This window comes from Dromaius novaehollandiae, chromosome 2 (assembly GCF_036370855.1).
Source record: "Dromaius novaehollandiae isolate bDroNov1 chromosome 2, bDroNov1.hap1, whole genome shotgun sequence".
NCBI classification, from domain to species: Eukaryota; Metazoa; Chordata; class Aves; order Casuariiformes; family Dromaiidae; genus Dromaius; species Dromaius novaehollandiae.
In genome coordinates, this window is record NC_088099.1 from 31586473 (window position 1) to 31613265 (window position 26793).

General features: G+C 35.7%; 1 protein-coding gene across 5 annotated transcripts in view; it reads left to right on the top strand.

Annotated features, from left to right (window-relative positions):
• SLC4A7 (solute carrier family 4 member 7) overlaps nucleotides 1–26793 on the top strand; it is a 101521-nt gene that overhangs the window by 37040 nt on the left and 37688 nt on the right. For 4 of the 5 annotated variants that reach the window (XM_064506148.1, XM_064506151.1, XM_064506152.1 and 1 more), the window contains exons 2-6: nucleotides 3881–3962; nucleotides 16581–16724; nucleotides 20230–20365; nucleotides 21437–21597; nucleotides 23465–23653. In XM_064506148.1, the coding sequence (XP_064362218.1) occupies nucleotides 3881–3962; nucleotides 16581–16724; nucleotides 20230–20365; nucleotides 21437–21597; nucleotides 23465–23653 (712 nt within the window). Of the gene's footprint in view, nucleotides 1–681; nucleotides 757–3880; nucleotides 3963–16580; nucleotides 16725–20229; nucleotides 20366–21436; nucleotides 21598–23464; nucleotides 23654–26793 lie in introns of those variants that run through there. The other variant, XM_064506150.1, reaches the window with a different exon arrangement.

Below are 26793 nucleotides of genomic sequence, written 5' to 3' on the forward strand. Positions count from 1 at the left end.
TAAAAACATATTACTTTTAGGAAAACTTCAGTGCTCATACTTTAGATACAAAAAGTGTACTGTACTGTACTAAATGTTTGAGAAGGTATTTGTTTAAGTGTCTGGCTTTAAGTGTAAAAACTAACAGAAACCATTCTGATCCCATAATATTTTATTCTTAGTGTTAAATATTCAGATTGTAAATATCCTACCACAAACCTGTAAATTAGTATCCTTTGTCACAGTCCTGCGTTTGGGCATACATTTCAAACATTCTCTGTCATTGGCGCTCATGCAATCTGCTGTAGACATATCTCTAACGGTTTGCCTAAATGGGTTGCCTCCTCTAAAGAACGGAGTCTTGGACTGGTTTAAGTTGCTGTTCAGAAATTCAGTCCTTTTGCTGTTCCTGGCCTTGACACCTAGATGTCTTGTTTTGATAAAAATACTAAATGGCTTTGAATTTTTTTTTTCCCTCTAGAAAAGTGTTTTCATTTTATTATCAAAGAGGTAGTGAGCAATGCACTACACAATACACTCATGTATTTGATTCCCCCCCCACCCCTCCCCTTTCCTTTCTCTGGATAAATGGAAAATGTGTCTAGGCAGGCGCTCTTGTCACCATTAGGCATTCTAGCCTTCCCTAAATAGCAGTACTGTTGAACAGTCATAATGACTGATAGCATGAGTTGAGTGTGAGGAAATTTTGGATATTTGTTTGAGCGCAGTAAAAGGGGAATTACTCTTTGGCTGAAAAGGACATGAAAATCAGAGATGGTAAGAGGAATCCTGGCAAGATTGTACTAGAGCAAAGAGTATTGAAATGTCTGTCTGGCCTGCAACAGCTTAAAAAGGGTTTTCATTTTCATGCAGTTCTAAAATCACTAGGGAAAGTTGGAAGACCAACAGAGAAGACATGTATGTAAGGCACATCTGGCTTAATATGAAGGTTACTGGAAGGTTGCGTCTATGGGACCTTTGCAGGTATTCATTAGTTTCGTGGTAGGAAAAAGTATGCATAGTGCATTTTAATACAATTTGTTTCTGGGAATTTTTTGCCTTGAAGTACTCTGGATCTTTCTGTTTGCTTTGTGTTTTCATTTATTTTTATAAATGACCACCTCCTTGTAAAAAAGCAAATCAAAGCTGAAGGCTGTCACTGGATTTAATCTTTCTGGAGCACCTTGGTTAGTGCTCCCATTAGTTTTCTGTTTTGTTTTTGTTTGTTTTTTTTTTCTTGATTATTCCATCTTTTTACTGAAAAGAGATGTTACATGTGTTAGGCGGAAATTAGTCTTTGACTCATCTTCATCAACTGTTTTTGGGCATCTATGGGTTTACTGTAAGTAGAGTTTCACATGAATTCTATGGTAAACTGCAGAAGAATGCTTGCTGAGATGATGCCATTCTCTGTAGGTGCTTAGAAAACAGAAGTTGACTAGTTTCAAACAATTCCACCTCACTTTTACTTTATGACTGTTTTTACATACATAAACAAAGAGATCAACTAGAATGGATTATGTTTTGTTTTAACAGCTGAAACAGTTTTCTCTCACCCTTATGTCTCAAACGGACATGGTAGATCTTCTATAATTATTGGAAACCTATGCCCTGCAGACTTTATTTTTAGCAAGGAAAATGCTGTAGCTTGAAGTTAGTTTTATAGTTTATTTGAACATTTTGTTTTTGCCTGACCTAAGGTAAAAGTATCTTATGGTGGGATTTGCTATTGGCATCACAGGTTACATTAAGAATGGTGCTTTGTGCTTTTCTAAGCAAAGGCTATAAAAGATGAGCTTTCTTCATGTATGCTATTTGTGGTTGCTAGTAGTTTATTCTTGGAAGAGTCTTTGCATATGTTGAGTACTCTGAGATAGTGATAGAATGGTTTGTAAGGGCATGCGTGCCTTTCTGTAATCTAATCTCAAAAGATGTTACTTTCACATGCTGTGGCTTTGAAAGCTGCTTCTGTATGTACAAAATTGGCAAAGTACCTCTGTTACTAAATGCAAAGGATGATAAATGTTAATGTCATGGGAAGTGATACAGCAAATACAGTTTTAAAATGTTACTGAGGGGAAAAAAGAATCTTGTTTTACATGCAAGTTTTTTACTGTGCATGTGTAACTTTCCTCAGGTACAAATAGTAGTGTGTATAATGATCTGCGGAAAAACTTCGTCTTCCTTTATTGCTGTAGAACTGTGTGTTTGGCAGACTTTCAGCGTGTGGTTTTTTTAAGAGAGTAGGTACAGGATATTTCAACAGCCTGCATGGCTATAACCAAGAAGTTGATGCAGAAGAGGTTTTGACAGCACTTTTCCAAAGAGTAGATTTTTCTTTTTCTCTCAAATTGAGACACTTAAGATAACTTACATAGTTTGTAATGCTTCATTTATTTCTGATTTCTCTGGCAATGTGTTAGCTTTGTGTGTACATGCGACTCTGTAATCTGCTGTGTCCTGTAATTTTTCTATCTTTTTGTCACTGAGATAAATTGGAGTAGGAATAAATTTGAACGTAGGTATGCTTGACTGAAATTAAATGTTTCGCTGTGTTTATTTGATTCCCCAATAGATAGTAAACTTAAGCCTTTTAATGCTTCTAGACCTCTTTTTCCTGTAGGGTTTATTCACGTAAAATTTCTTTTTCCCCCAACTTGTGTTGGAAAATACATCTTCAGTAGATATAAGAGCTAGGATGCCCCCCTGCAACTATTTCCCCCTACCTCCAGCAACAGTAATCAGAGATGACAGAGACCAGTTACATTTTGAAGTGGGATTCTAGAAGGCTTTTGAATCCCGTTTGGCTGTGTAGGAAGACAAGGAGGGAGCATCTCTCACTCTTCCCACCCCCACCCCCCCCAATCTCAATTAGATTTTATTAATATGATAGTTCCTAAACTTCTGCCACTTTGTTGTAATAGGTCCTTACAACACTTTACAGATTTGCCCATCAGACATGACTTTGGTTTAATCACATGAAATGTTCATTTGTCATTGTCTGGAGTGTTGAAGAGTTTTGATTATTTTCTAACGTGTGCAAATCTCTGCTTTTGCAGTGCAGCAGTAGTGGCAAGATTATATCGCCTTTCTAGAATGCTCCATTCTTATGTTTTTTTTTCCACTCCTGAAACGAATATCCTGATCCTTGAAAATGTGAAATAAAGAGCTTTGCAAAAGGAAATTCCATGACATTTAGAGTACCGGTGAATTTCCTCTCTGTTTTTCCATTATAAAAACTTTAGATTCTGTTCACTGGTATTCTTAAATTAAATGGTTTTAGTTTTCTGTAGACAGTATTTGCTTTGTCAGTTTTTTCAAGCTGTCCAGCTTGTGTTGTGTGCCCCTTTCCCCTTTTCTCTTTTTATTTATTATGATACCAGCCAGGATTTAACTCTAAAGTGAATCGTCTATTTGCCTTTGGTCAGGGCAGCTGAGTCAGTTTTTAAACTTGTAGGAGCATCTCAAAAATATATTAGAAGTTATTTTTGTTCATGGTGTTCAAAAAGTTAAGAATTATCTTCCCTGTTGAATCTAAACAAATAATTAAGGACATACTTTGCTTTATAATGTTATGACATATAGCCTACTAGTTTTAACCACGCTGTTTTCTACAAGTAGTAAGACATTTTCCTTCAGTACAGAGTAATGTTTTCTTGAGGAATTGGATGGGTAGATATTCTGTGACGTTTACTTTCTCTGTTTAAGAGTTGAGCTTCTGTTATGTTAGAGATCTCTTTGACAAACAGCTTCAGGATTTTAAGATGTAAGAGTTCGTTTGGTAAATGCAGAACTTCTTAAAGAATGATTGGTTATTACAAATCATATTGTTAAAAGAACAGAGTTCTATTTAGTTTTAATTGAATTTTCTTAATTTAAACTCATGGTCTTGTTTCTTTAGGGTCATGATGAAGAAGCCATTGTGGATATGGGCAAAATCAGCTCTACTATCAACACAAACTTTGAAAAAGAAGAACTAGAGAGTAAGTTTGGGGGTTTTTTTGTTTGTTCAAAATCATACATTTTTTGCCTCGAGATAAGAGATTTATTTTCCTTTAAGTGCAACCCGTGTCACTAAAAAGAATCAGAATTTTATGGCCAGCATGAAATTCTAGGAATAAAACTAGTGAACTGCAGATGACGTGTGCTTTTTATGGTCATTAAACATGCTAATACATACTCACTGTTTTTCAGAGCTATCACAGAAAAATTTATTTAAAAAGAACACAAAAAACGGTTTATGAAACAGCTCTCCAAGGAGAACTTTACTTTTGAGGTTATCAGGCTGTAATTTTGAAAAACTTACTGCTATTGATATTTAGTTGTTTCCCAGCATGAGAGATGTAAAGTCCTGCAGAATCAAAAGTGTGGGGGGGAGGGGGGGGGGAGAGATTTGTTTTCTTTTCTGAAAGTTGAGTGTCCTTGTGGCTGTAATAATGCACTTTAAATACTGACAGTGTAAGCAGATACAGTGCTGTCAGTTCCATGGTGAACTGTAAATTCCTCAGTATGTGATCAGTTAAAATTACTATGGAATTCTGTCAATCTTCATTATTTGACTCGGAATCTTGCACTCAGCAGAAAAATGGAGTTGAATAAGTTTCATAGATACCAAAGTGCAATATTAGATGTTGGATCTAAGATTTAATTTCTTACTGGCTTGAAAAGGAAGTAGACAGGCATGATAATTCCTGGATGGTATTTAGTGATGCCAGAGGGAAAAGTATAAGGAGAGCTAATGTTAAATTCTTATTTATTTGCCTTTCACATAGAGTGGCCTAAAGTTTAACTAACACTTGCAAAATGCTAGAGGACTATCAGTAAATATATTTAGCAGTTCTTTCTGAAGGGATTGACTCTTGCTGCTTCTGCATAGTGGAGAGCCATTATAGAGGCTGTTTCTAGCTGAGGGAAGGTGACTTTGGGTTGCTTTCACTGTAGACAGTTTAAAGTGATTAGAAAGTGATTTAGAAAGTTTAAAGTGACTCGGTTTAAAGTTGTTTGTTGCTACAGCAGTTGTACTCTCCTCTGTTCCTTTCAATGTGTTCCAGCCTTCTGTCTTGAACTGACAATTTTGTTTGACCATACAATAAACCTGGTTAAACGTGTTAAGTTAGCAGAAAATAAAACTTCTGACAACGGAAAATAATAACAAAAACTCATCAGTTGAGCACCCTGAGCCAACTTGCCACATAGGTGGATGTGGGCCAATACTGAGAGGAGGCAGGAAATGGGAATATAAAGTTGGGAAGAGAAGAGGTGAAGGCTGCAACACTGCCCATTTAGATAAAGTTAAGCTACTGAAACCACTGCCATGTCTGTTTCTACAGTTAAATCTTCAGTGCAGGTTTCAACTCTCTCCTCCTTCATTTCTATCTCTTGCTTTTGCCTGGAAGATGACCTAGGAGAAGCATGTTTGTATTGCAGGGAGGAAAGGGTTAAGAGGAAGCAGACATTCAGCTGGAGTAGTTCACCATGCGGCAGCATGAACAGCTGCAGTGCTTCAACACAAAGAATGACATGGGAATGTGCAGCCAGATCCCTTTCCCAGTCTCTCTCATAGCCCAGTCACAGGAATCCTTAAGCCAGTACAACCCAGTGATGACACAGGGTACTGGCTGAGAAAGCAGGAGTTAAAACTGCTTGAAACAGTTTAAACACTTGTTTTACTGCGTCTGAAAATAGCCCTGTCTTAGGTAGCCAAAGAATAAATTAAGGTAAAACTAAACCTTTTGTTTCATGAGCAGTCGAGTCAACATAATTGCTATTGAAAGGAGGAGATGAGATCTCACTGTGCTTGCCTTGCTCTTAGTCATGCTGCTTTGCCTCTTTGGCTGTCTCTGGGTCTCTCTGGAGTCACCAAGTGGAATTCTCTAACCCAAGAGAAGGATGGCTATTCAGGTGTTAAATGACTAGTAAGAAACATCTGTCAAAAAATGTATTCCAGTAGGATTCTCCTCTAGTATCTGAATCTTCAGACAGGCACACATTTTCACACTTAAGTGGGAATTATTTTTTGGTAATGATAATACATATTCTTGTAGTATCTTAATTATTTGAAGAAAATCCATCTTTTGGATGGTAGCATGGGGAAGAGGAGGAGCAGCATGTATTTTGTTTTTTGTCAGTGGAAAATGTTCCACAGTGAGAATATGTAGTTTTCCCTCTCCTGTACAAAAGAAAAAGGTATGTAAGTAGAGTTAATAACATTTATGCATATTTTCTTTTGTGAGATTCATCAGAAGAATTTATTTAGGTTCAGGGTGTTTTAGATGATAAATCTGTAAACTCTAGAGCTCTTCTTTTGGGAGAGCATTAATTATAAGCTACGATGATAGAAATAAGTATGTGGGTTTTTTGGTTTTTAATTCCTGTATTAAAATCTCACAAGGGGAAAAATGAAATTGTTGCCTGCAATCAGTAGAAAACTCCAGATATTAGTATTTTCTCATTATTGACTCGTGAAAGTTTTCTTGTAGGCATAGGAAGATCTGTACTAGCATTAAGTTTAAAGATCTGAAACTGTTTAAGTCTGTTCTTCCAGCTCATCTCTCATCTGGTGACTTGAAAAGGAGCTCTAGGAACTTGAAACCTCTCCAGAAGTGTGTGTTAATTCACTTTCAAGGAGAGGCAGCAAGCAGTTAATTGGGGTCAGGTGCGATGTGAAGCAGCCACTCACACCTTGGAGAGCCAGCAGTGGCAGGCATTGTTTAACCTGCCATATTGAAAGCCTGTACAGACTAATGTTGGCTGGTTTGATGCCATAGAAAGCTCAGTTTTACTACTACAGTATCTTCAGTTTCTTCAGTGTTGTCAGTATTGGATGCCTCTATTTTCTGGAAAATTTGTGAGGAAATCTTAATGGAAAGAGGACCAATTACTAAGGGGGAAAATAAATCTTGGAGGTAGGGCTTCGCAATCTCTGCATTCTATTCATGGTGTTTGAGGAAACCATGGTACATATCCAGAGTGACAGTGCTTAGGTTAGAAAGGTTAGACATAAGCTAATTGTTTTATAACTCTCTTCTGCAGGAAGAGAGATGGTGTACTGTAATTGCGGTCAGACTGTGCGTGTACTAAATCAAGGTTCTGCTCCTTATTGGAGGTGTAAAGCCTTGCTTTGAAATGATAAATGGCAGTTGACAGAAGAAATAAGGGGAGTAAAATTTAAAAGTAACATTCCTAAAAGTACCTAATGTTCTTAACTTAATTTTAGACTCTTCTAGCTGAAATGAATGGGAATGATCATGAAGTAAGGGAGGAGTACAGGTAAGGCAAGAACAGCATTGGCAGAAGTATTTCATGCTGTCTTGAAGAAGGAAAGAAACGCCCAAATGTGTGGGTCTCTTTTTTTCTTTAACCATATGTAAGCAAAGCTTTCTAAAACTTGAGCTGCTTTGTTTGGTTTAATAGTGCCAGGCTTTCAGTTCTCGCTCTCTTCTTATATTTAAAAAGGAAAAAAAAAAGTTTTTCACCTTGATTTCTAGATGTATTTACTAGATCCAACCTAAGGGAAAAGAGATTTATTCTGTTCTTAGAGTAGACCAGTTACCAGTGTAGTAAAGATAAGGAGTTTATACATATCAGAAGTCTTGTTCCAGAAACAATCTCCATTCAGGAATATCTGTCTCAGTAGACTAGTTTTCTGTGGCATAAATCCAAGAAGCAGCGTTTTAAGAGTTAAGATGATTTAGTAGTTACTGTACTCACACTATCCTGTGGCAGGTGTAAGTAGTGTTTATGTTTCAAGTGACCCTATTATCTCTGATACCTCCCTTGATGGCTTAAATCCTTATTTTTCCTTTAAAAAAAACAGCTGTGTTTTTCAGTTAATCTTAGTTGATAAAAACAGGTAATTAAATCTGCTTTTTTTTTTCTTTTTTTTTTCCGTCTAGAAGTTAATATTGTGTATTGAAGTAGAAAACTTCTGGTACAAGCATATTGCAGTTTAATGTGTTGTGAATAGCTAGAAACTGTTTCAGTATTACGAGGGAACTTTGGGGAACTAAGAGAATTTCTGTTCCGACTTGTAGTGGAATATACTGCTAATTTAAGTTTTTTTTCAGGTGGCAAGTTTAATGTTATTCTACCTTTTAGATGCTTCTAAATTGCCACTGTTTAAAACTCTTGGATAGTTCCTGTAAAATCCTTCCAAGAGAACAAATTGTACAGGAGAACGTAAACAGAAGTAATGTAACAGAATATATTGTAGCTGCTGACATTTAAAAAATGTGCTTAGTATTTACATTTTTATGTTCTGTAATAAGCTGTACTAATTTAGGCAGGCAGTACAGAACAGGTTTCTCATGGTTCTCAAACTACAGAATGAATGTTTGAACCTTTAAAAGACCCCATAATGGCCCAGAAAATAACCCTGTTTAACAGAAAAAAGAACTTTGAAAAACCTGTTCCTCATGAAGTTGTATCCTTTAAGTGATCAAAACGTAGGGAAAAAATGATGTGTAACTATCTTACAACAAATAATTTAGGATGGTCATTAATAATTCTTGCAGACCGCTTTTCATCCATCCTCTCTAATGATATCTCTGAATTCAAAAGGTCTGTTAGGTTCTCAGTTGGAATTAAACTGGCAGTAAGCAAAAGCATATTTATTCAGACACAGTATAGCTAGTCAGATATATTAGACATGGTCCGAGTTTTGCCTAGCATCAACAAAATGTTCACTTGGACTAGTTACACTAACAGCTAGTGCGAAATAATTCTTTTGTCCTTATTAAGAAATAAATAAGTTAGCTGTTCCTAGGACTTCTCTATAAATCAAAAAATTGAAGATATTTTCCTAACATGATTCTTAATGCAATCCTGATTAAGTGAATGTTGGAATTGGGCTGCGTCACTACACCTTGTCACATGTACATTGAAAATTTACAGTCACACAATATCATAATTTTTTTGCCGTGGGAATCCTGCATTACAGAGTTCACAGACAAGTTCCACATGACTACTTGTCCTGTTCATTGTGCAATATTCAGACTTCTGTATAGAAAGAATAATTTTCCCCCGAGCTCTTCTGTGGTGCTCATCACTATAGTTAGTCCTTAACAAATGCCATCAAAAGTATTACAGATTTTCAGCTTGAAGGAAAAAGCTGGCAGCCTGTTAGTACAGACCTAAAACTGAATAGGGCACCCGAAACAAGTAGTCATAATTTATAATATATTTTATAATTATAATTTGTAATAATAACAAATAGACATAGTGGTATGTTGTTGATTTTGGAGGCAGGGGGTTATTTCTAAATTCCAGAACAGTCTTTTTGGAAGTTGTTTTTGATTCTGCAAAACAGACTACTTACAAATTACTGAAAATTTAAAATTTTCACTTGTGGGCTAAATTACGTACAAATTACTAGAAGGACATACTGTAAACTCCTGGCAAGTGAAACTCAAGAAATTACTTGAGACAAGAGAATTTTTGCTTATTTTTTCACTTTATGAAAAATTTTCATGGTAGCCTAGCAAGAATGGAGTATAGAAAGAAGTGTAAGAGAGTGCACCCCTAAAATTCTTATTCCTGGCTACATAACTACTGTATAAGCCTTAAAAAATGTGCTAGTAGTTTAGATACCATCTTCTTTAAGGGAAATTATTTATTATTCTATAAACAGAGCCTCTTAGTATTAGCGAGTGTCCACTTTCTTCTTTGCAGAATGGTCTCAACAGCTGAGGAAATCCTTCTACATACCCCAGTGTATTAATGGTTGGTGACAGGATGTTTTGTGTCTTGCTAAAGATGATGTTTTCCAATTTGCGGTCTTTTGGGCTGAGTAGTAGTATTCATACTGAAACTAAATCCAGCTTTTGTATGTATCTCAAGTTATTCATTAGTATTCATTAGACAAGATAGTCCTGGTTTGATTTTATTTTCATTTAAGAAGGCGTTGTATAATATTAAGAAATGCATGTGATATTCTATTCCAGTTTAAAATAAGGAAAATCTGCTCAGAGAAAACAGCTTTTGTAATGATGTTGATTTACATAATATTACAGTCTATCTTTCGCTTTATGGGAAGCATAGACCAGTAGTTTCAGTGGCTTCTGCATGGGTAATGGAATGTGTGAGTAGGGAGTAATACAATTCATCTTAGCTATACTTCCCTCCTTATGCAGCCAATTTAAGGTAGAACATTTATGTATGAATCTGTATATGTATCTTTGAAGGAAGTGGTGCAGCAGAGCATAATTTTTCAGTATGTAACTACTTTTTCTGTAGAGCTAGAAGACTATACTGAATGTCAGTACACCCGAATTGCTATAATTTCTGATTTCTGACAAATGAAGCTGTATTACCTAATATTCAACCACCCCATCCCAACAGCCAAAGCTTGACAGCTCTGACTGGTGGGTAGACAGTGCGACTAAAGTGATTCAGCATTTAAACTTGAACAGATTAGTTCATGAGAACATCTGCAGCAGACAATAACTTTACTTTTGCAAATATCTTTAAAATCTGTTTTGGGAAACTGCTGATTTTAGCATTTCTTCTTAAAACAATTTGTTTTTAAAACAAACACTATTCAAAACAACTCAGTTGCTTTCTGCATAAAGATGTGGAACAGGTATTTAATGTAAAATAGACTAAGATGGAAGCAAGGCTTTTTAAAAGTTTGACCTGTGGCCTAACGCATTGGTTGTTTGCAGACTTCATCTGAGTGAACTTTATGTATTTCTGTTCTGACCAACAGCTACATAAAATACATAACTGGAGTTTCATAGTCTGAAAAATACATAAAATTGTTGTTCAACTAATCAGGCTATAATACCGAAGTTTAACAAGACAGCGCCAACTGAAACTTAAAACTTATAATGAAGGCGGTGGCCCAAAATCACTCAAGTTAAAATATCAGAAATGTGGTGGGAGAAACGGGAAACTTGCTTGATTCTATGGCTTGTTGTTTCTTGATGGCTTTCTGTAACATTTATCTGTACATTTCTAGTCCTTTTAAAATCAGATGTTCCAAAACTTAGGACTTGATGGGTGTCAGAAGTCTTGCTGAGTGGATGACTTTTGTCTCCATTTGCAATCCACTGAAAGCTAATGTTTCATAATAATTAAGGCTTTTAAAGTGTAAGATTTTGAGCTTGATTTCTGTCCATTTTTTATGTTATAAATAAACGGTAAAAGTTTGGTCCCCCCCCCCCCCCAAAGGTGACCCTTGCCTGAGGCAAGATTCTCTGTCGTATTTTTATCACTTACAAACATCAGGAAATAGATGCATTTCATGGGGATGGTTCAATTAGTCCTTATAAAAACAGGTGCAATAGTTGTAGAAGAGAGGTGTGTGATCAAATTTCTAACAAGAATATACTTGACCTATTGATGAAGTGGAAACATTTTTTCTTGCAAGTGTTCCTTTTGAAATGCTGTACAAGTATAGTGTTATGAACATGGAATCCCGGTTTCCTTACAGTGCATTAAGGCCTTGAGGAGGGCTTACAATACAGATTTGTTTATTAGTCAACAAAGAGCCAACCTTTAAACTTAATGGAACATTTTCTTGAATTGCCCGTTTCCGGGTTTTTTCCCCTCCAACAAAAACAACTCTTTTGGAATTGATCTCTGCTGTGTATCCTTTTCTGAGCACTGCTAGAGAGCCAGGCTTACAGAAGAACCTTCAGCTCAGAAAGGTAGTGGGGCCCACCTCTGGGCTGCTTTGCACATTACAAGGGCAGCTAGTTCTCCCCACCCCCCACAGATACCAAGTGCTGGCACCTTTCCCAGACAAGAGATATCAGTGCTGGCAGCAGGCCACAAAGACCTGGAAGGGACATACAGTGCCAGAATCCCTCTGTAGCTCTGTCAGCTGGCACTAAGCTTTTCCTATTACAGTTAGTACCTGCATGTCTAATGTAATTACTGTTAATGCCTTCTTGAATGTCACTGATTGTGTCAAATACAAATATTCAGTACATTTTTCTCTTATGACTGCCACTACCAACTCACAGTTAGTTCAGAGTCTGCAGAAGAAACCCACTTCTATGTATGGTGAGAGTTCTGGTATTTACTGCTTCTGCTAGTCATTGTGTAGCAAGAAAACACTCTTTCTTACTGAACTGTTTAATGTGTGTTGTGCATATAAAACATTTTGGATTATGTGTTTCAATCTTATCTGTCCACATATTTTAGACAAAGACCATATTGTTGGATGCACTTAATTACTAGGAGTAACCGGAAGAATCTAGGGTAGGGCACAGAAATTTTAAGAGATTCTAAAATCTGCATTGTGGAGAAACTGTAGGCCAGATGAGACATGTAACTGTTCTGTGAGATAGTTTGTGTGTGTGTTTTCTTTGCTTTATTTAACTCCTTTATACAGATTTCGTTAGAAAATTTGATTCCAACTATTTTATTCTAAAATCAAGAAAGAATTGCTTGTCAAATCATTCTTTTTTTACTTTGAAGGTGTCTGCTTTTTAACAAAACACTTAAGGGAAAAAAAACAAAAAACCTTGATGATAATAGGACTTTTTTTGTAGTAATTTCATCCTTGCACAACCTAGTCAATTACACTGAAACACTTATGTTCACTTTTATTGCATTAATTCCATAGGAAAATGATCTGACTCTTTCTGGAGTACTTTTTGTGGGGAAGAAGTTCATAAATAAGCTAAAATAAAATTGTTTATTTTGAAATATTTGTGTCTCATACGATCTTTATTGTCAACATTAAATTGTGCATTTAATTGAATATTTCAGAAATGTCACATTTAATTAGAAAACTGGAGAATTAGCATAACAGTATTTTCAGTGAATTCTCTGTTACTTGTTGGACTTAATAAAACAAGTAAGTAATATGAAAGAATTGGCTTTTAAAAAGGAAGGAGAGGATTCTAACTGTTTTTAGGTTTCATCTTCCACAGCAGAGAGTGTTTGGGAGAACCTTTGGACTCTAAACTACTTTGGGATGTGACAAGATCTGCTTGTTTTCACTCTACCTCTTCTGTCCAGCTAAGATTATTTTTCCTGTTTGTGTTGCTTCTAGCTTCTGAGTGGATCTATGGCAGAAGCTAGAAGTTGTGCTAATAGCATTGAGCTTACATTTTTGAACATTCAGGTACTTTCTCTGATGTACTGGGAATAACCCTGAAGAATGCGATGATGATGGATTTCAAGTGCTTCCTACTAGGGTAATGTGTTTGGAGATATGAGTTAGAAGACACCTAACAGCATGCAGCTTTTTCTCACAGCTGCTTTTTTGCCTGTTTTATGGAACAGATCAAGATCTCTCATGCAGATCCTCCAGGTTTTGCATTGTGGAGGTCTCCCTCTTGGAGAAGAGAGACTACAACATTTAAACATTATTTATTTAAATAAAGGCTTCCATGTAAAATAAATGCTCTGTCTTCAGATTATTATCTGAAGATATTTGAAAAATAGTAATTCTTGTCTTTAAAGTTTGTCTTCAGCTGATTATCGGAAACTTAAGGAGAAGATGGCATCAGACTGTTTGAGGCATGCAGTGAAAGGATAAAGGGGAATGGACACAAGCTGCAATGTGGGAAATTATGATTAGGTATTAGGAAAAATTTATCACTGAGGGTGTGGTCAAACATTGGAATAGGCTCCCCAGAGAGGCTGTGGAATATTTGTCCTTGGAGATACTCAAAACCTGACTGGCTATCATGCTGTGTAACCTGATCCAAAAATGGCTTTGACTTTGAAGTTAGTCTTGCTTGAGTGAGGACCAGATGACCTCCAGATGTCACTTACAACTGTAATTAATGTGATCTCTGCAGTTCAGATTTCTAAGCAATAGGACATGAAAATGTATAATGATCTTTCACATACTTATTAACTTGATGTTCCCTGTTTTCCTCTTGTTAGCATGGGGAAGCGTGTACTTTGTATAAAGTTTACAAAGCTAGCTAAGAAAATGATTATTAGAAAAAAGAAAGCTCTGTGTGAAAATTGTACTTGCAGAATTTCCACATCAGAGCATTTTTGAATGCATGTTTTTGATCTCTCCAGGACTTTAGAAGTCTTCTATTACCATTTTCTTAGTGGCTGTGGGGAGAAATCCAGAAGCCTAAACAAAGAGTTTTCTCTTCTGTTTGTCAGTATTATAGGACTTCTGCAAGTCAGTTTATATATAGGAGATGAGAACCATGTGACTGAGACATGTAGCAGACTTTTACATTTAAATTAGTTTCATACTGGTAATGACCTTAAATAGTAAATACCCTTGGTGGATTTGTACAGCTAAGCTTGGATAAAGTCATGTTAGATTAAAATGAACAATTATCTCTAGAGTTGTGTATTACTAAATTTAGTATCAGGCAGTCTACTAATTCTATTGATTATTGGTTTAAAGTAATTCTGTAATAAGCTTTACTTGAGAGCAGTACAGTGGTGCAGATGTTTGTGTGAATGAAGGTTTGAAGGTCATGTAATTGTACCTTTTCAGCTTTTAAAAACAATATTCAAGTAAAATGTTGGCATTCCTTTTATAAATACCACTGGTACAAGTAATATGAATGCCAGCTGCCTCAGAGTTAACTTTTTCTCTGTTCCTGTTCTTGCTAGTCTTCCTGGCTTTTTTGGCAGGGGTGAAGAGAATTGTTACTAGTTTTGTCAGATTCACTGGGAATGAAGGAAAAAAATCCTGGTTTCTGTTTTCTTCCAAACTGTGCTACTAACTAACATTTATCTGTTCATCTTTGATTATTCCTATCTGAGTAATGAAGCTGAGGGAACATAGACCTACTTAATTCAACTGTCTTTTTTTAAAAGGCCTTTCAGTGCTTTTCTCTGTGGAGTTAGAATCAAGATTAAGCTTGTCTAACTCTTGTTATGCAATTTTAACCTGTCTTTTGGAATTAAGTGTCTTTTGGAATTAAGTGTACCTGCAACGTTTGTGTGTAAACTTGGTAGCATACCCAACAGTAGTAGTTCTGGACTTCCTAGGTAATAGTAGAGATCTCTTTGCTCATATATCAGTTCAATACCAAAAAAGTTCACTTTCTTAACTCAAGAAATAGTCCTTGGTGCATTCTTAGGCTTTTTAGCAGGGGCTGAGTAGTCATTTTGGAAGAAATGAAAAAGAAGTTTCTCTCTACGAATACTTCAAGAAACTAATGTTTTTCACTCTTATATGGAAACAAATCACTTGTAACATGGCTTAATATCAGAATTGGTCATGGTCCCAGTCAACTCTAATTAAAACTAGTGTTGGAAGTGTGTCAAGAATCAGGCCTTGTAATTTGAAAAGGAATCCTGATCAAATTAATTAAACATTGAACTTGAGTATCATTACTGATTCTTTTTTCTTAGTCTTTTTCCTTTTGTGTCACCATAAAAGTATTATTTATAAATAAGTTTGATGTCTCTTGTTAGTTGAGCTCAGAGATATTTTTGTTTTGGAAGACAGTTACACATACTACTGCTTTTTGTTTCTTTAAAGGAGGTGGTAGAGTTCTGTAATGGTTAGAATTTTTCAATATTCTTAATCTAATATATGCACATCCTTGCATATATAGTCACAGCTACTAGGGCTTGCTCGGCTTTTATAAATTTGCTGAATTTGCATCTCTAAGAGCTGGAAAACCACTTCCTTTTCCTTTTGTTAATGTCAGTTGTCTTTTATAGTATGAAACAAAGTATTTAGTGTTAACCTCCAGGCTTGTAGTTAATGTGTCTCTTCCTGAGATTGTTGGTTTAAAAAGGAATTGAAAAAGCTATTCTATATGCTAGCTCCATTTACAGGAGGCATGTTAGAAATATGTTTGTAACAGTCTGTTGATTGATTTCTGTTGTCATTTGTTGGTGACTGTTGCCTTAATGTGAAAGGTCAAAGGAAAAATAAGATGTTCAAAGTAAATGCTATAGGAATGCGTTTATCCTTCTGTAACATTTTCTCTTTTTCTTTGTTTTTTTCTATCATTTTAGAGACCTGTATATCTTAATTTGAGGTTGTGCTATCTAAATTTATTAAAAGTTTCTAGAATAGGAAGAAAAACTTTTGTGTCACTTCTGTGATCTCTTGAACATACGTTTCCAACTGCTTGTTAGGTTCTTAATCTGGTATTAATTTAATGATATTTTTAAGTGTCAGGGTCACCTGGATGCTTCACATAATTTTCTATGGTTGAGTGAATTGCCAGTAATTCCCTGAATATCATTTCCAGATTCTAAATTATGGGTAGTTTCTTAACAAAGTTCATAAACTGAACTGTGGGATCACATTTTGCCCATTGTAGTCACAATCCTGATATACTGACTCCTAGCAAAAGAAAATATAATTTCTCAGCTTTACTAATAGTTCCCTCGTGTTTATCAAGTAGCTTCTTTCAATGTTAAGAATCAAGATTATGTTTCTGTATTCCTTGTTTCATAACTGAATTCTTAAAATGGGTCATAGCTTGTTCTTGTTCAATTGGTTGTGGAAATTAGTATATCGCTAATTCTTTGACACTTAGCAAAGACAGAAACCGAAGGGTAATATTAGTCCAATAAAGATGGTTTTGTCAAGTTCTTTGGATTTCTTTGACAAACTCTTGTCTTTTTGACTATAACACTAAATTTGTGCAAGAAGTTGTTTTGTTTGCTTCGTTTAATTGTTCCCTCTTGCACTTTCTTGAAAGGCCACAGAGCTGTCTATATTGGAGTTCACGTCCCGTTTGGAAAGCAGGGTCGTCGACGGCACAGGCATCGTGGGCACAGGCATCACAGAAGAAAAAAAGAAAAAGAAACTGACAGAGAGGATGGTCGAGAATCTCCATCTTATGGTAAGATAGCTGTTGTGTGGGTTGTGTCACTTAAAAGTAAGCCCGTAGTAGTTACTCTGTGCTCGAACGTTGTTAGTTTGTGCTTTTTGTTTTATTCTTACTAAAATTATATATTTCTACCTACAATCAGTCAAGGATTTGGCTGTTTTTTATCCAATCATAAGAGCTTCCTCCAGGTGTCTGAATGAATGCCTGATGGCCTGCGTTAAATAGAAGGTTAGACTACAGGTTCATAATATTCCCTTTTAGCATACAAAGCTACACATTACTGATATTACAGATAACTTCTTTTCAGATTGTGTAATCTTGTATTCTTCCTTTTGTCACGGAAGACTTTCAAGAGTGTGATGGCTGCGAATCAGGATTTGCTGTGATAAAATGATCCGTGTTCTATTAAAATGTCTACTTCGGTGGTCTTGCAGTCTGTTACTAACAGTAAGGGATTGTACTGCCTCCCAAATTCTACTTTTGGATTTTTTTTTCCTGCATCCTCTGCAAGAGATAATGACTCTGTCATACGATTCTCTGAAATGAAAGTACTGGACACTACTCTTGGGAATTTTTCTTCAAGACCTCAAAAAACCCTTTTATTCCTGGACTATATAACGAATGAAGAAGTCATAGTGTAATAGATAATTTCATTCTACCTCACATGTGGACACCTTGCTGTTCTCTATCACTTTTCTGTGATTAGAACGGTGTTCCACCTGGGGCAGTTCTCTGAAACAAAGGAGTTTCTGAATGGTAATACTTTGTCAGCAAGTATCCTTTTACCATTCTCATTCAGTTCTTAAGGTTTCATCTACCTTTAAAGCTTCCACTTAAAAATATAAATTATTATCACTTGCTCTTATGTTCATAGAGTTGTTTTACAGGTTCCAAAGTAGCAAGTAATGTTGAATAGATAGAAATTCACTTCTCTCTTCTGGGATGATTTCTGATATATATGATGTGGCAGAATTCCTGGGATATGTTGGATTTAGGACAGACAGTCTCCTGTAGATCTTTTTGGATAATGAATATTGTTTGTATGCAAGAGCTTATTTCAGAACTTTAGTAGAAGACTACCTATGCCAGAAAAGCACTGCAAAACAAAAATTCCATTCTGATTGGTGTTTACTAGCAATTTAAATGTCACATCTGAATCTAAAAGGTGATCTTTCTTCTGTACTAGAAGCATACAACTCTGTGTTCAGATCCAGCAGCTGTGAAAGTAAGGTTTTCAAAGAACAAAATAAAAATGAAAAAATTGAGATTTACCTGGATTTCCTATCTCTGGATGATAAATTCTGTTGATCTGACCTGTCCTTGAGATAAAATGAGTCATCCAGAATAAAAACAGAAATACCATTCTGTGTGTTTTAATACAGCATACTATTTTGGAAAATAGATTGGAATCATCGTGACAGCATATAGTTGAAACAGCCTCTACTGAGCACTGCGGGTTAGGCATTGTCCTAAAGTGGAAGTACAGATTTTTCCCTTGTTTGAGTTAATATACTCACTTTAACAGAACTGTTTCTTGTCCTTACAGGATAAAATTTCATGCTTTTTGGAACATTTTTTCCTTCAAAACTTTTTTTAACTTTCTTAATTGAAACTATTGGAGAACAGATGTTGGGGATGATTTTATTAGTTGCCAGGTGATTATAAATTATGTTGATACATACGGGAAAACAATGTAGTGTTCCTATGCTACTAAACTCTCAACTGGAAAAAGATTCAGACCTAAATCAGCTCTGTTGAGGCCAGATTGGGTCTAAACTCTGCTCACCTCTCGTTGACTCCATATGGTGCTTACTGTAAGATGTTTGTATCATGCTCTTGATACCAGAAACGTGGCAGTTGGAATCCCAGGGATTAATAGTTCAAGCTTTTTCCTGAAAGAGGTATTACTCCAACAGTTGGTTTGGTTCCCAAAGTAATACTGCCCTGTTCCTATGGTTCTGTGCCTGTGTTTATAGCACTGTCACAGTTTGGCTGGCCCCAGGTAGAGTCAGCTCTGGTATACCTTTATCGTAGCATGAGTAGTCTGTGTTTAAATAAGCTGCTTGTGGTTAATTGAGGGTTGGTTGTGTAGATGCCCTGTGCGATATTGAGACAGTAACAGGCCTGAAATACTCTGGTACTGCAGAGAAGAGCATTCTGGAAAAGTCCCATGGAAATTATTATTGTATTTTTTAATCTTCACAGCATGATTATAGTAAAATAGTAGGTAGCCTTTTAAAAAAGGGGGTGGGGGCAGCAGTTTACTGAAAACACTGTAGCAGAGCATGTTTGCATAAACTGACTTTTAAGACTCTAGTCAGCTGTAATGCAGTCATTTGCTTACTCTTTATTTGACTTTTCTATTTTAATATAGACCTTTTGCACAAAACTGTTTAATGTCGGCTTTAAAGGGTATTTATTTTTATATTAAAATATAATTTGAGAAAGGTTTACCAGAAATATTGGCAAACATTTTTGATTTAAAAAGAAAAGGGGGGGAGGAATTTTCAATTAGTTTTCTTTTTTCTTACTGTTTTCTTACTGTGTTTCTTTTCTTTGTGTAGATACTTTAGTGATTGCTAGGTTATAGAATTCATACATTGACAGTTTTCCCTTGAAACAAGATCTGGATGTAGGCAGTAGAACTTAACATATATTTCAGCAATATGATTTTCTTCAATTTTTTTTCCTAGTTTCTCTTATAGCAGTGAGGTGCACTGGTAATATTTGTTCAATAAAGATGGTTAAATTTGGTTATAAAGAATTATTACTTAGCCTGTTTTACTAGGCGGTACACTATGAGAAGTTAAATGTTTACTCAACATTTTAGCTGTTCAGTTTCTACTTTCTTATGCTAATTTACACTTATGTTCAGTGCTCCAACTGTGCAATAACAAAAAGCTACTAATTCTTTTCCATCGTATGTAAGCAGCAACAGGCTGTTGAAAAAGCTGCTGTCTTAATGAGAGTGCCTGGGCACCCACTGTATGGAACACCAGCAAGAGCAACAAATTCAGCTGTTTTGCATCTTGAACTATTTCTCTTATGAGGGCACAATCAGTCTAAAAGTCGCGCTATTTATTTCTGTCAGCCCTCCTTCTCCCCCTTAATGTTCGTGTAATGATGGTATCATTTGTTTGTTTATTTTCTCAAACTGAAAACAGTGCTTCTAGCCCTCTGGTATATTAATTTTTACTTCCTTACCAATTTTGCTGTTGATGTTTGTTTTCATAATGCTAATCTATAGAAGTTAAGTTAAAGTATGTAATAATATTACCAGGATGCATACATAAATCTCCAGATTTTTTTGTTTTATTTTTAGAAAAAATGTAAAACTTTAAAAGGCTTCCTTTTCAAGAAACTTCCACCTTTGTTTTGTTCCTGTCCTCTCTTTGTGATAATATTGTGCTGCATGTTTTTAATTGAGAGTAGGAAGTTTAACTGTTATGTATTGTGTCCCGTGCAATAGATGTGTGGTTTTTGTTTTTTAACTGTTGTTTTTCTCCTTTTCTTCAAGATACGCCATCCCAACGAGTGCAATTTATCCTGGGTACTGAAGATGATGATGAACATATTCCCCATGATCTCTTCACTGAAATGGATGAACTTTGCTTCAGAGATGGAGAAGAATATGAATGGAAAGAAACTGCTAGGTAAACAAAAAGCAGATTGTCTTAAGGTCTTTCTTCTAGTGATCCTATTTCAGAGAAGCCAGGTCAAGCTTAGAATTTTCATGAAGTATAGGAGTTAGTTACTCAATTCAAGTTCAGCAAATTAAAACGCTTATTCTTTTGTCCAACTTTGGAACAGTCAATATGGTGTCTCAAGAGACTCTTGAATTTTTGTTGGTGCTGTGTTGATTTACTGAAGGCTGATCTTATCACGCATTTTGGAAGGTACAATTATATTTGGATATGAATACAGAAGTTCAGCTATATAGCTCAGTATCTACTGTCTCAGGAATTCCTTTCCTCTGTTATTGCTGATACATTAGTGCCAATTTCTTCTCTTGAAAGAATTTAAATAAAGTTAAGTAATTACTTATGTTCTTTTTGGGTAGTGGTTGGTTAACTTTTTTCAAAGTTGCATGCCTGAACATTAGAGGATGTCGGTTACTTTTGCCCAGTGCAGGTCTAATTGCTTCCCTCTGCATATGCATTGTAATACATTCTTCAGTATCCAGTACCTGTAGTTGTAGTATTATATGTTAACTTTTGCAGAATTTCAACTCACATGATGCCTGTCAGTCAGAATCAAGATTGATTCATAGTTGCACATATTAGCATTACCTAACTTTTGAATGTCTGACTTTGCACCGTAAGAAACTAAACTGTGTTTCAGACAGCTCTCTGATCCAAAAATACAGTTGAACCCGAGACACACAAATCAAGTAACAAGGCATGATCCTGTGCAGTTTATCAGAATTCTTGAATAGGCAGGTCTTCTTCAAACCAAAAGAAACAAGGTGAGAGAAAAGTAAAACAGTTAAGCATGGATAAAGGGCCCAATGAGGATGCTGTGACTATAAATCAGTTGGATTGTGTGAGGAAGTGAAAGCTGGTATCAGCTGGTGGATTTTGCTCTACTGTGTCATACAGAAGTCAAAGGGAAGGATGGGATCATTTGCCAAATTGTTTTTCTTGCAGGAGAAATATAAGTGTGTGTGTGTATGTATGTGTGTGTATGTATATACACACACACACACACATATATATGCATTTCAGGTGGCTAAAATTTGAAGAGGATGTTGAAGACGGTGGTGATCGATGGAGCAAACCTTATGTAGCAACTCTGTCTCTGCACAGTCTCTTCGAACTGCGAAGCTGTATTCTTAATGGGACGGTCATGTTGGACATGAGAGCAAACACACTAGATGAGATAGCAGGTTGCAACAAAACTTTTTTGGAAATATTTCATTTCTAAATTTTAATCTAAATGTCTTGATAGTTTTTCTTTATTTTCTTGAAATTACTACAGTGAAGAAATGGGTATGTGCATGTTTACTGCAGTTTTCTTCATCTGATTTTAAAGGGCTGATCTTACACACTTCACTTATGAGGAGCTACACTTGGATGAGTAGGACCTCCTTTATTACATATTTAAGGATGAGGCCCAGATTTTGCCTTTATGTTCTAATCCCTGAATGTGTTCTTTGTCTTTGTTTCTACAGATGAAATGTAAATATCTGCCAGAACATTGTAGGACTTATTTGTGCACTTTAGTACCATAATTATTAATCATTACTTGGCTGATATTAACTTGATGCCATTAGTGCAGTTCAGTGTTGCACATCTGGTATTTTTTTCACCTTTATAAGAGGTGAGCAGAAATAAATCTTGTAAATATTGTTTGACCTAGTATGTTGAGTGTCCTCACTAATCACTTGGCCATGGTCATTTTGGGTATTACAAAATCAGGTTTGATTACCTGCTTAGCTTGGATGCCTGTGTGGACTAGTTTTACATAACTTTCCTGGTATCTCTTGCCACAGGTACCACGCAGTGGAATGCTGTATCAAGAATCATGCTAAGGCTTAGGGCTGACCAACATGTATGTGAAGGACAAAGTGTTTTAACATAAAAACATTAGCACTATTTGAAACAAATTTTTTTTTGGAAATGTTTGAAATTCACCCAAGAATTTGGTATTCTCTTCCTATTTTCCTGACTTACTGAGTAGGAGTGTTCAATACATGCTTTGTAAATGTAATGGTTTGTTTCTTGATAACTGAATTTAGCAATGATCTTAGTACAAAAGGCTGTGTGTTGTAAAGCAAGTAATTCTTGAAGAAATCTGTGTTGTAGTAACAAAGACTTCATTGTATATAACTTTGTAAGATATTTGGAACCATCAGCTTTTTCATTCTGAAAAACTGTATGCAATTTCAGGTTACCAGTACAGTTAAGTTCTTGATATATCAATAAAGAGGGATAAAATGTATTTTGCAAGTTGTGTGTCACATAGGCTTATGTTGGTTTGTACAGTTAATTAAAAAAAAAAATCAGCTAAGAAGGCACAGCAGATATTTTTTCAGATATGCAGGCATTCATTCCTGAATTTGAGCATGCCAATGAGATATCTTTTGGAAACTTGAAGTTGTTTGACAGCTCATATTAGTTTTAGCAGATGGAACTAGCTTTTGTTTTATGCTTCTTCTTCTACAGTACGTGAATCACATGATGTCAGGTAGGCAGTCTCAGGAACTCAGGACATTTGAAGGTGACAGAGGAGATTTAAAAAAAAATATTCATCCTATTATATAGTAACTTTTCCTTTAATATAGTTTTATACTTGCAAAATAGAAAATGCCAGATTAAGACTGTCTTAAGGAGTTTGTTCTCTGTTGTGAGTTTGTCTTAATGTGTTCCCTTGTGAATGGTTGTTGAATACGGAATATGTAGATGCTTTTTTATTTTATTCTATTTTTTTTTGGAAGTGGCAGTTAAAATTTGGAGTAAATGACAAAATAAATTACAAAATATTAAACAACCTGTTTCTTAAAATGATGCTACTAAAATACTGTCTCTTCAGATTCACACAACTGTGCTTTGCTTATTTACACATTTGCTTGTTCAGGGATGTCTTTGAAAATTTACTGTGGATTCTAGAAGTTCACCCCTCCCAATTTAATTTTTTTATATGAATTGGTGCAACTAGTGTTCGGGTGTGCAGAGGGAGAGATTTGATAGCTATATATATAGTTTTCAAATTTGATTTTTTTAAAATTATTATTATTATTATTATTTATGTAGATATGGTTTTGGACAACATGATTGCCTCTGGCCAGCTGGATGAATCCATAAGAGAGAATGTAAGAGAGGCTCTTCTCAAAAGACACCATCACCAGAATGAGAAAAAATTCAGCAGTCGGATTCCCCTGGTTCGGTCTTTTGCAGATATAGGCAAGAAACATTCTGACCCTCACTTGCTTGAACGAAACGGTGAGATAAGTTGTAGTATCCAGTTTGTTCTAACCTGTTAAATAATGTTCTCACTGGGAGATGAAGGAAAAATCAGCTGATAATAGCAGATAAGTGTTTCCTTCTTGATAAGCAAGGAATGAATGTGTATGTATGTGTAACCATGGATGTTCCTATATATTTCTGAATTTACTCAAGCTCTCTACTCCTGCCTGTATACATAGCATGCATTATTGTTATGAAGTGTAGAAGTAGACTCACACTGGTTCTAATGCTTTTGGGATATGCTTGAATGAAATGTGTAATGCTTGAGGACTTTCAGCATTGTGGCATAGCTTTGTATGTTTGTCACCTAGATCCTACGTGCTTACTCAGTCTTTGTACTAGAGATTTGTTTATGCTGATGTCATGAGTTCAGCTACAGTTACTATGTTTTGTGTTGTGTTTGTTTTTAGTTGACTAGGAAGAGTTCTCTATGCTTAATGAGGAAAAATTATTTTTATCCAGGACACTTACTTTTACCTTGTTTTGTATAGAAGGATCTAACAGGGGGAAAAAAAAAAAAAAAAAAAAAGAAAAACCCAAACCAAAAAAGGCATTTACAGTGTTTTTTCCAGCATATACTACATCTTTTATTAAAACTAATTCTGAAAAATTCTGGAAGGTCAATAAATTTCATCCAAAGTCTGGTAGCAATGCATATTCTAAGAGCAGCTTACTTTTGTTCTTAGATATCTTATGACTTCTGTTTCCATCTCTGTTCTTCATGTTTTCTTTCCCCTTGCATTAACTAAGACAGAATAATTTCATTTGGAATTTTTCAGTCTAGACTGATAACATGAATCGCTCCTTGAAATGAAGCTCCATTTCATTCTTGAAATTAAGTGTTTCACTTTAAGTTCATGGGTGCTCTGAGTTAGATACATACTGGAGTTCCTCCAGCAAATGTCCAAGTTTGCTGATAGTGTTCCTTAGTGAATATATGATGCATAGTTAAACATTTCACTGATAGTTTCAGAATTAGTTGTTTCTAGAATGAAAATATTACTAGTTTTTGCAAGAGTATTTTATTTCTTCTAAATCTTCTGGCTTTCATGTTTTGTTTAGCAAACTTCAGCATTTCAAATATAAACTTGGTTTTATCCATGCTTGAACACCTGTATCCCTCAATTGTAATTCTGAGAATTCTGTATTAAAGGTATCTTGCTTTTCAGTTACTTTTCACATACTACTTCCGCTTTCCAGTGCATTTTATTCTTGTACTATTCCTACAGCAGGATATAGGATATATGCTGATATATTAAACCAGTATAACATGAGGAACTCGCTGCCAGCATATACTAGTTAACTTTTTCTTTATATGCATATAGTCACCCTCTACAGAACTGATAAAACAAATATGCAGTATAATACATTCTAGGCTCCTTTTACAGCTGTGTTTATAAGGCTTAGGTTATCTCATGTTCTTGATTCAGAACAGACCTACTGGCATGAGTCTGGTATAGATACTACTTTAGTGATTAGTGTAGGAAAAAAAATCAAACAATTTGCTTTGTTGGTCCTCTTAGCTGTTAAAACTGGAGTGTAGTAAAGACAAGCTTTCATGTTCATTTTAAATTTTGTATCTGTAGGACCAACTCTTCCATTGTTAGAGTGTTTCTGGCTCTCCTTCCCGTAAATTATTCTAGAGCTGTGTTGGTGTCTGTATAATGCCTAGTACAAATGTGAGACTAAATGTGTCAAGTTTGCTCTTTCCTTGCTTGATGGTGTTATGTGAAAGCAGCATGTTTTTCATTTCAAAGATTGTGTGGGAAGCAATCAGTATTCTTAAAGAGACTGCTATACTAGGAAGAGTGATTTTTGTAAATAGGAGGAAGGATATCAGTAAACTAGTGGAAATATTGATGTGAGGATAGATGGCCTGTCTTTCTGCTTAAGGAAGAGGCAGTATCCATTACAAGCCAATTTCTGAGGGAAGGATGGCAAGCTTGTATTCTCTTTAATATGAAATAGTGGGGCATTAAGACTGGATAGGACAAGAACAGTAACAGTAGCTTTTTGGGAAGCATGTCTGATCCTAAGCTGATGGGAATATTTGGTAAACCACAGCAAAAGGATGATGAAGGTACTACGTAGCATATCTATGTGCCCTCTTCAAAAACTGTATGTTAAGACTGCAGCTGGCTAGAAGATTTTTCGTTAAAACAAGGTTTTTGTTGGAAGACAGTTAGGTTTAACATGATTACATATGTTTGATCATGTTCATTTTGAAAATATTTTCATTTTAAAAATTAACTCTTTGTGTTTAATGGCTGTAGGTAATAGCAAAGTCATGTAATGTTTTTACATGTTTATTTATTTATTTATTTTTAATTTTGTGATGGTATTAAAGGTAGCTACTGAATTACTTGGTTTGAGAGATTATTTGCCTGGGAAAATCTTAAGTTTGTTTAAAGAGATACGTTGTTGTTGTTCTTGTGCTAAAAACCTTGCTGACTTTGAGGTCATATTATCTTTTCCCCTATTATCTTTTTGGCATTCTAATCAGTACTTATCAATATTCTGACTTTTCTAATGCCTAAAATCAAATTTGCCCTTATTTTACTTGCATGAGTATGAAACTTTTGGGCCCTTAAAGCTTTCAGTTTACTATGTAGATTGTTAATGTGTAATTTGTCTCTCTGATTTTTAGTATTTCCCTGTTGTAAGCCTCATGGTGTTTCATTTGTTTTGTCTCAGGGGAAGGCCTTTCAGCCTCCCGCCACTCTTTGCGAACAGGTCTCTCTGCTTCAAATATTTCCCTGAGAGGAGAAAACCGTTTGTCTGTTCTTCTCAGTTACCTTCTTCCTTCTTCAAGAGCTGGAACCCCGGCAACCTCAAGGTGTACAACCCCCGTAACTACCCCTCAAAACACACCACCCTCCAGTCCTTCCTTCAGCCACCTGCCAACCACAAGTGCCCAGCCAAGCCCACTTCAGGGCAAGGAATTGCTGGTATCACCTGCCAGTGATGATATTCCTTCAGTAATAATCCACCCACCTGAGGAGGACTTAGAAGTGCAGGAAAAGAAGACAGAGGATAATATTGACAAAACACCAGGCAACTATCAAAACTTAAGCTGTCCATGTGTGATGCTCTCTGCATCTGGATCACTTGCATCG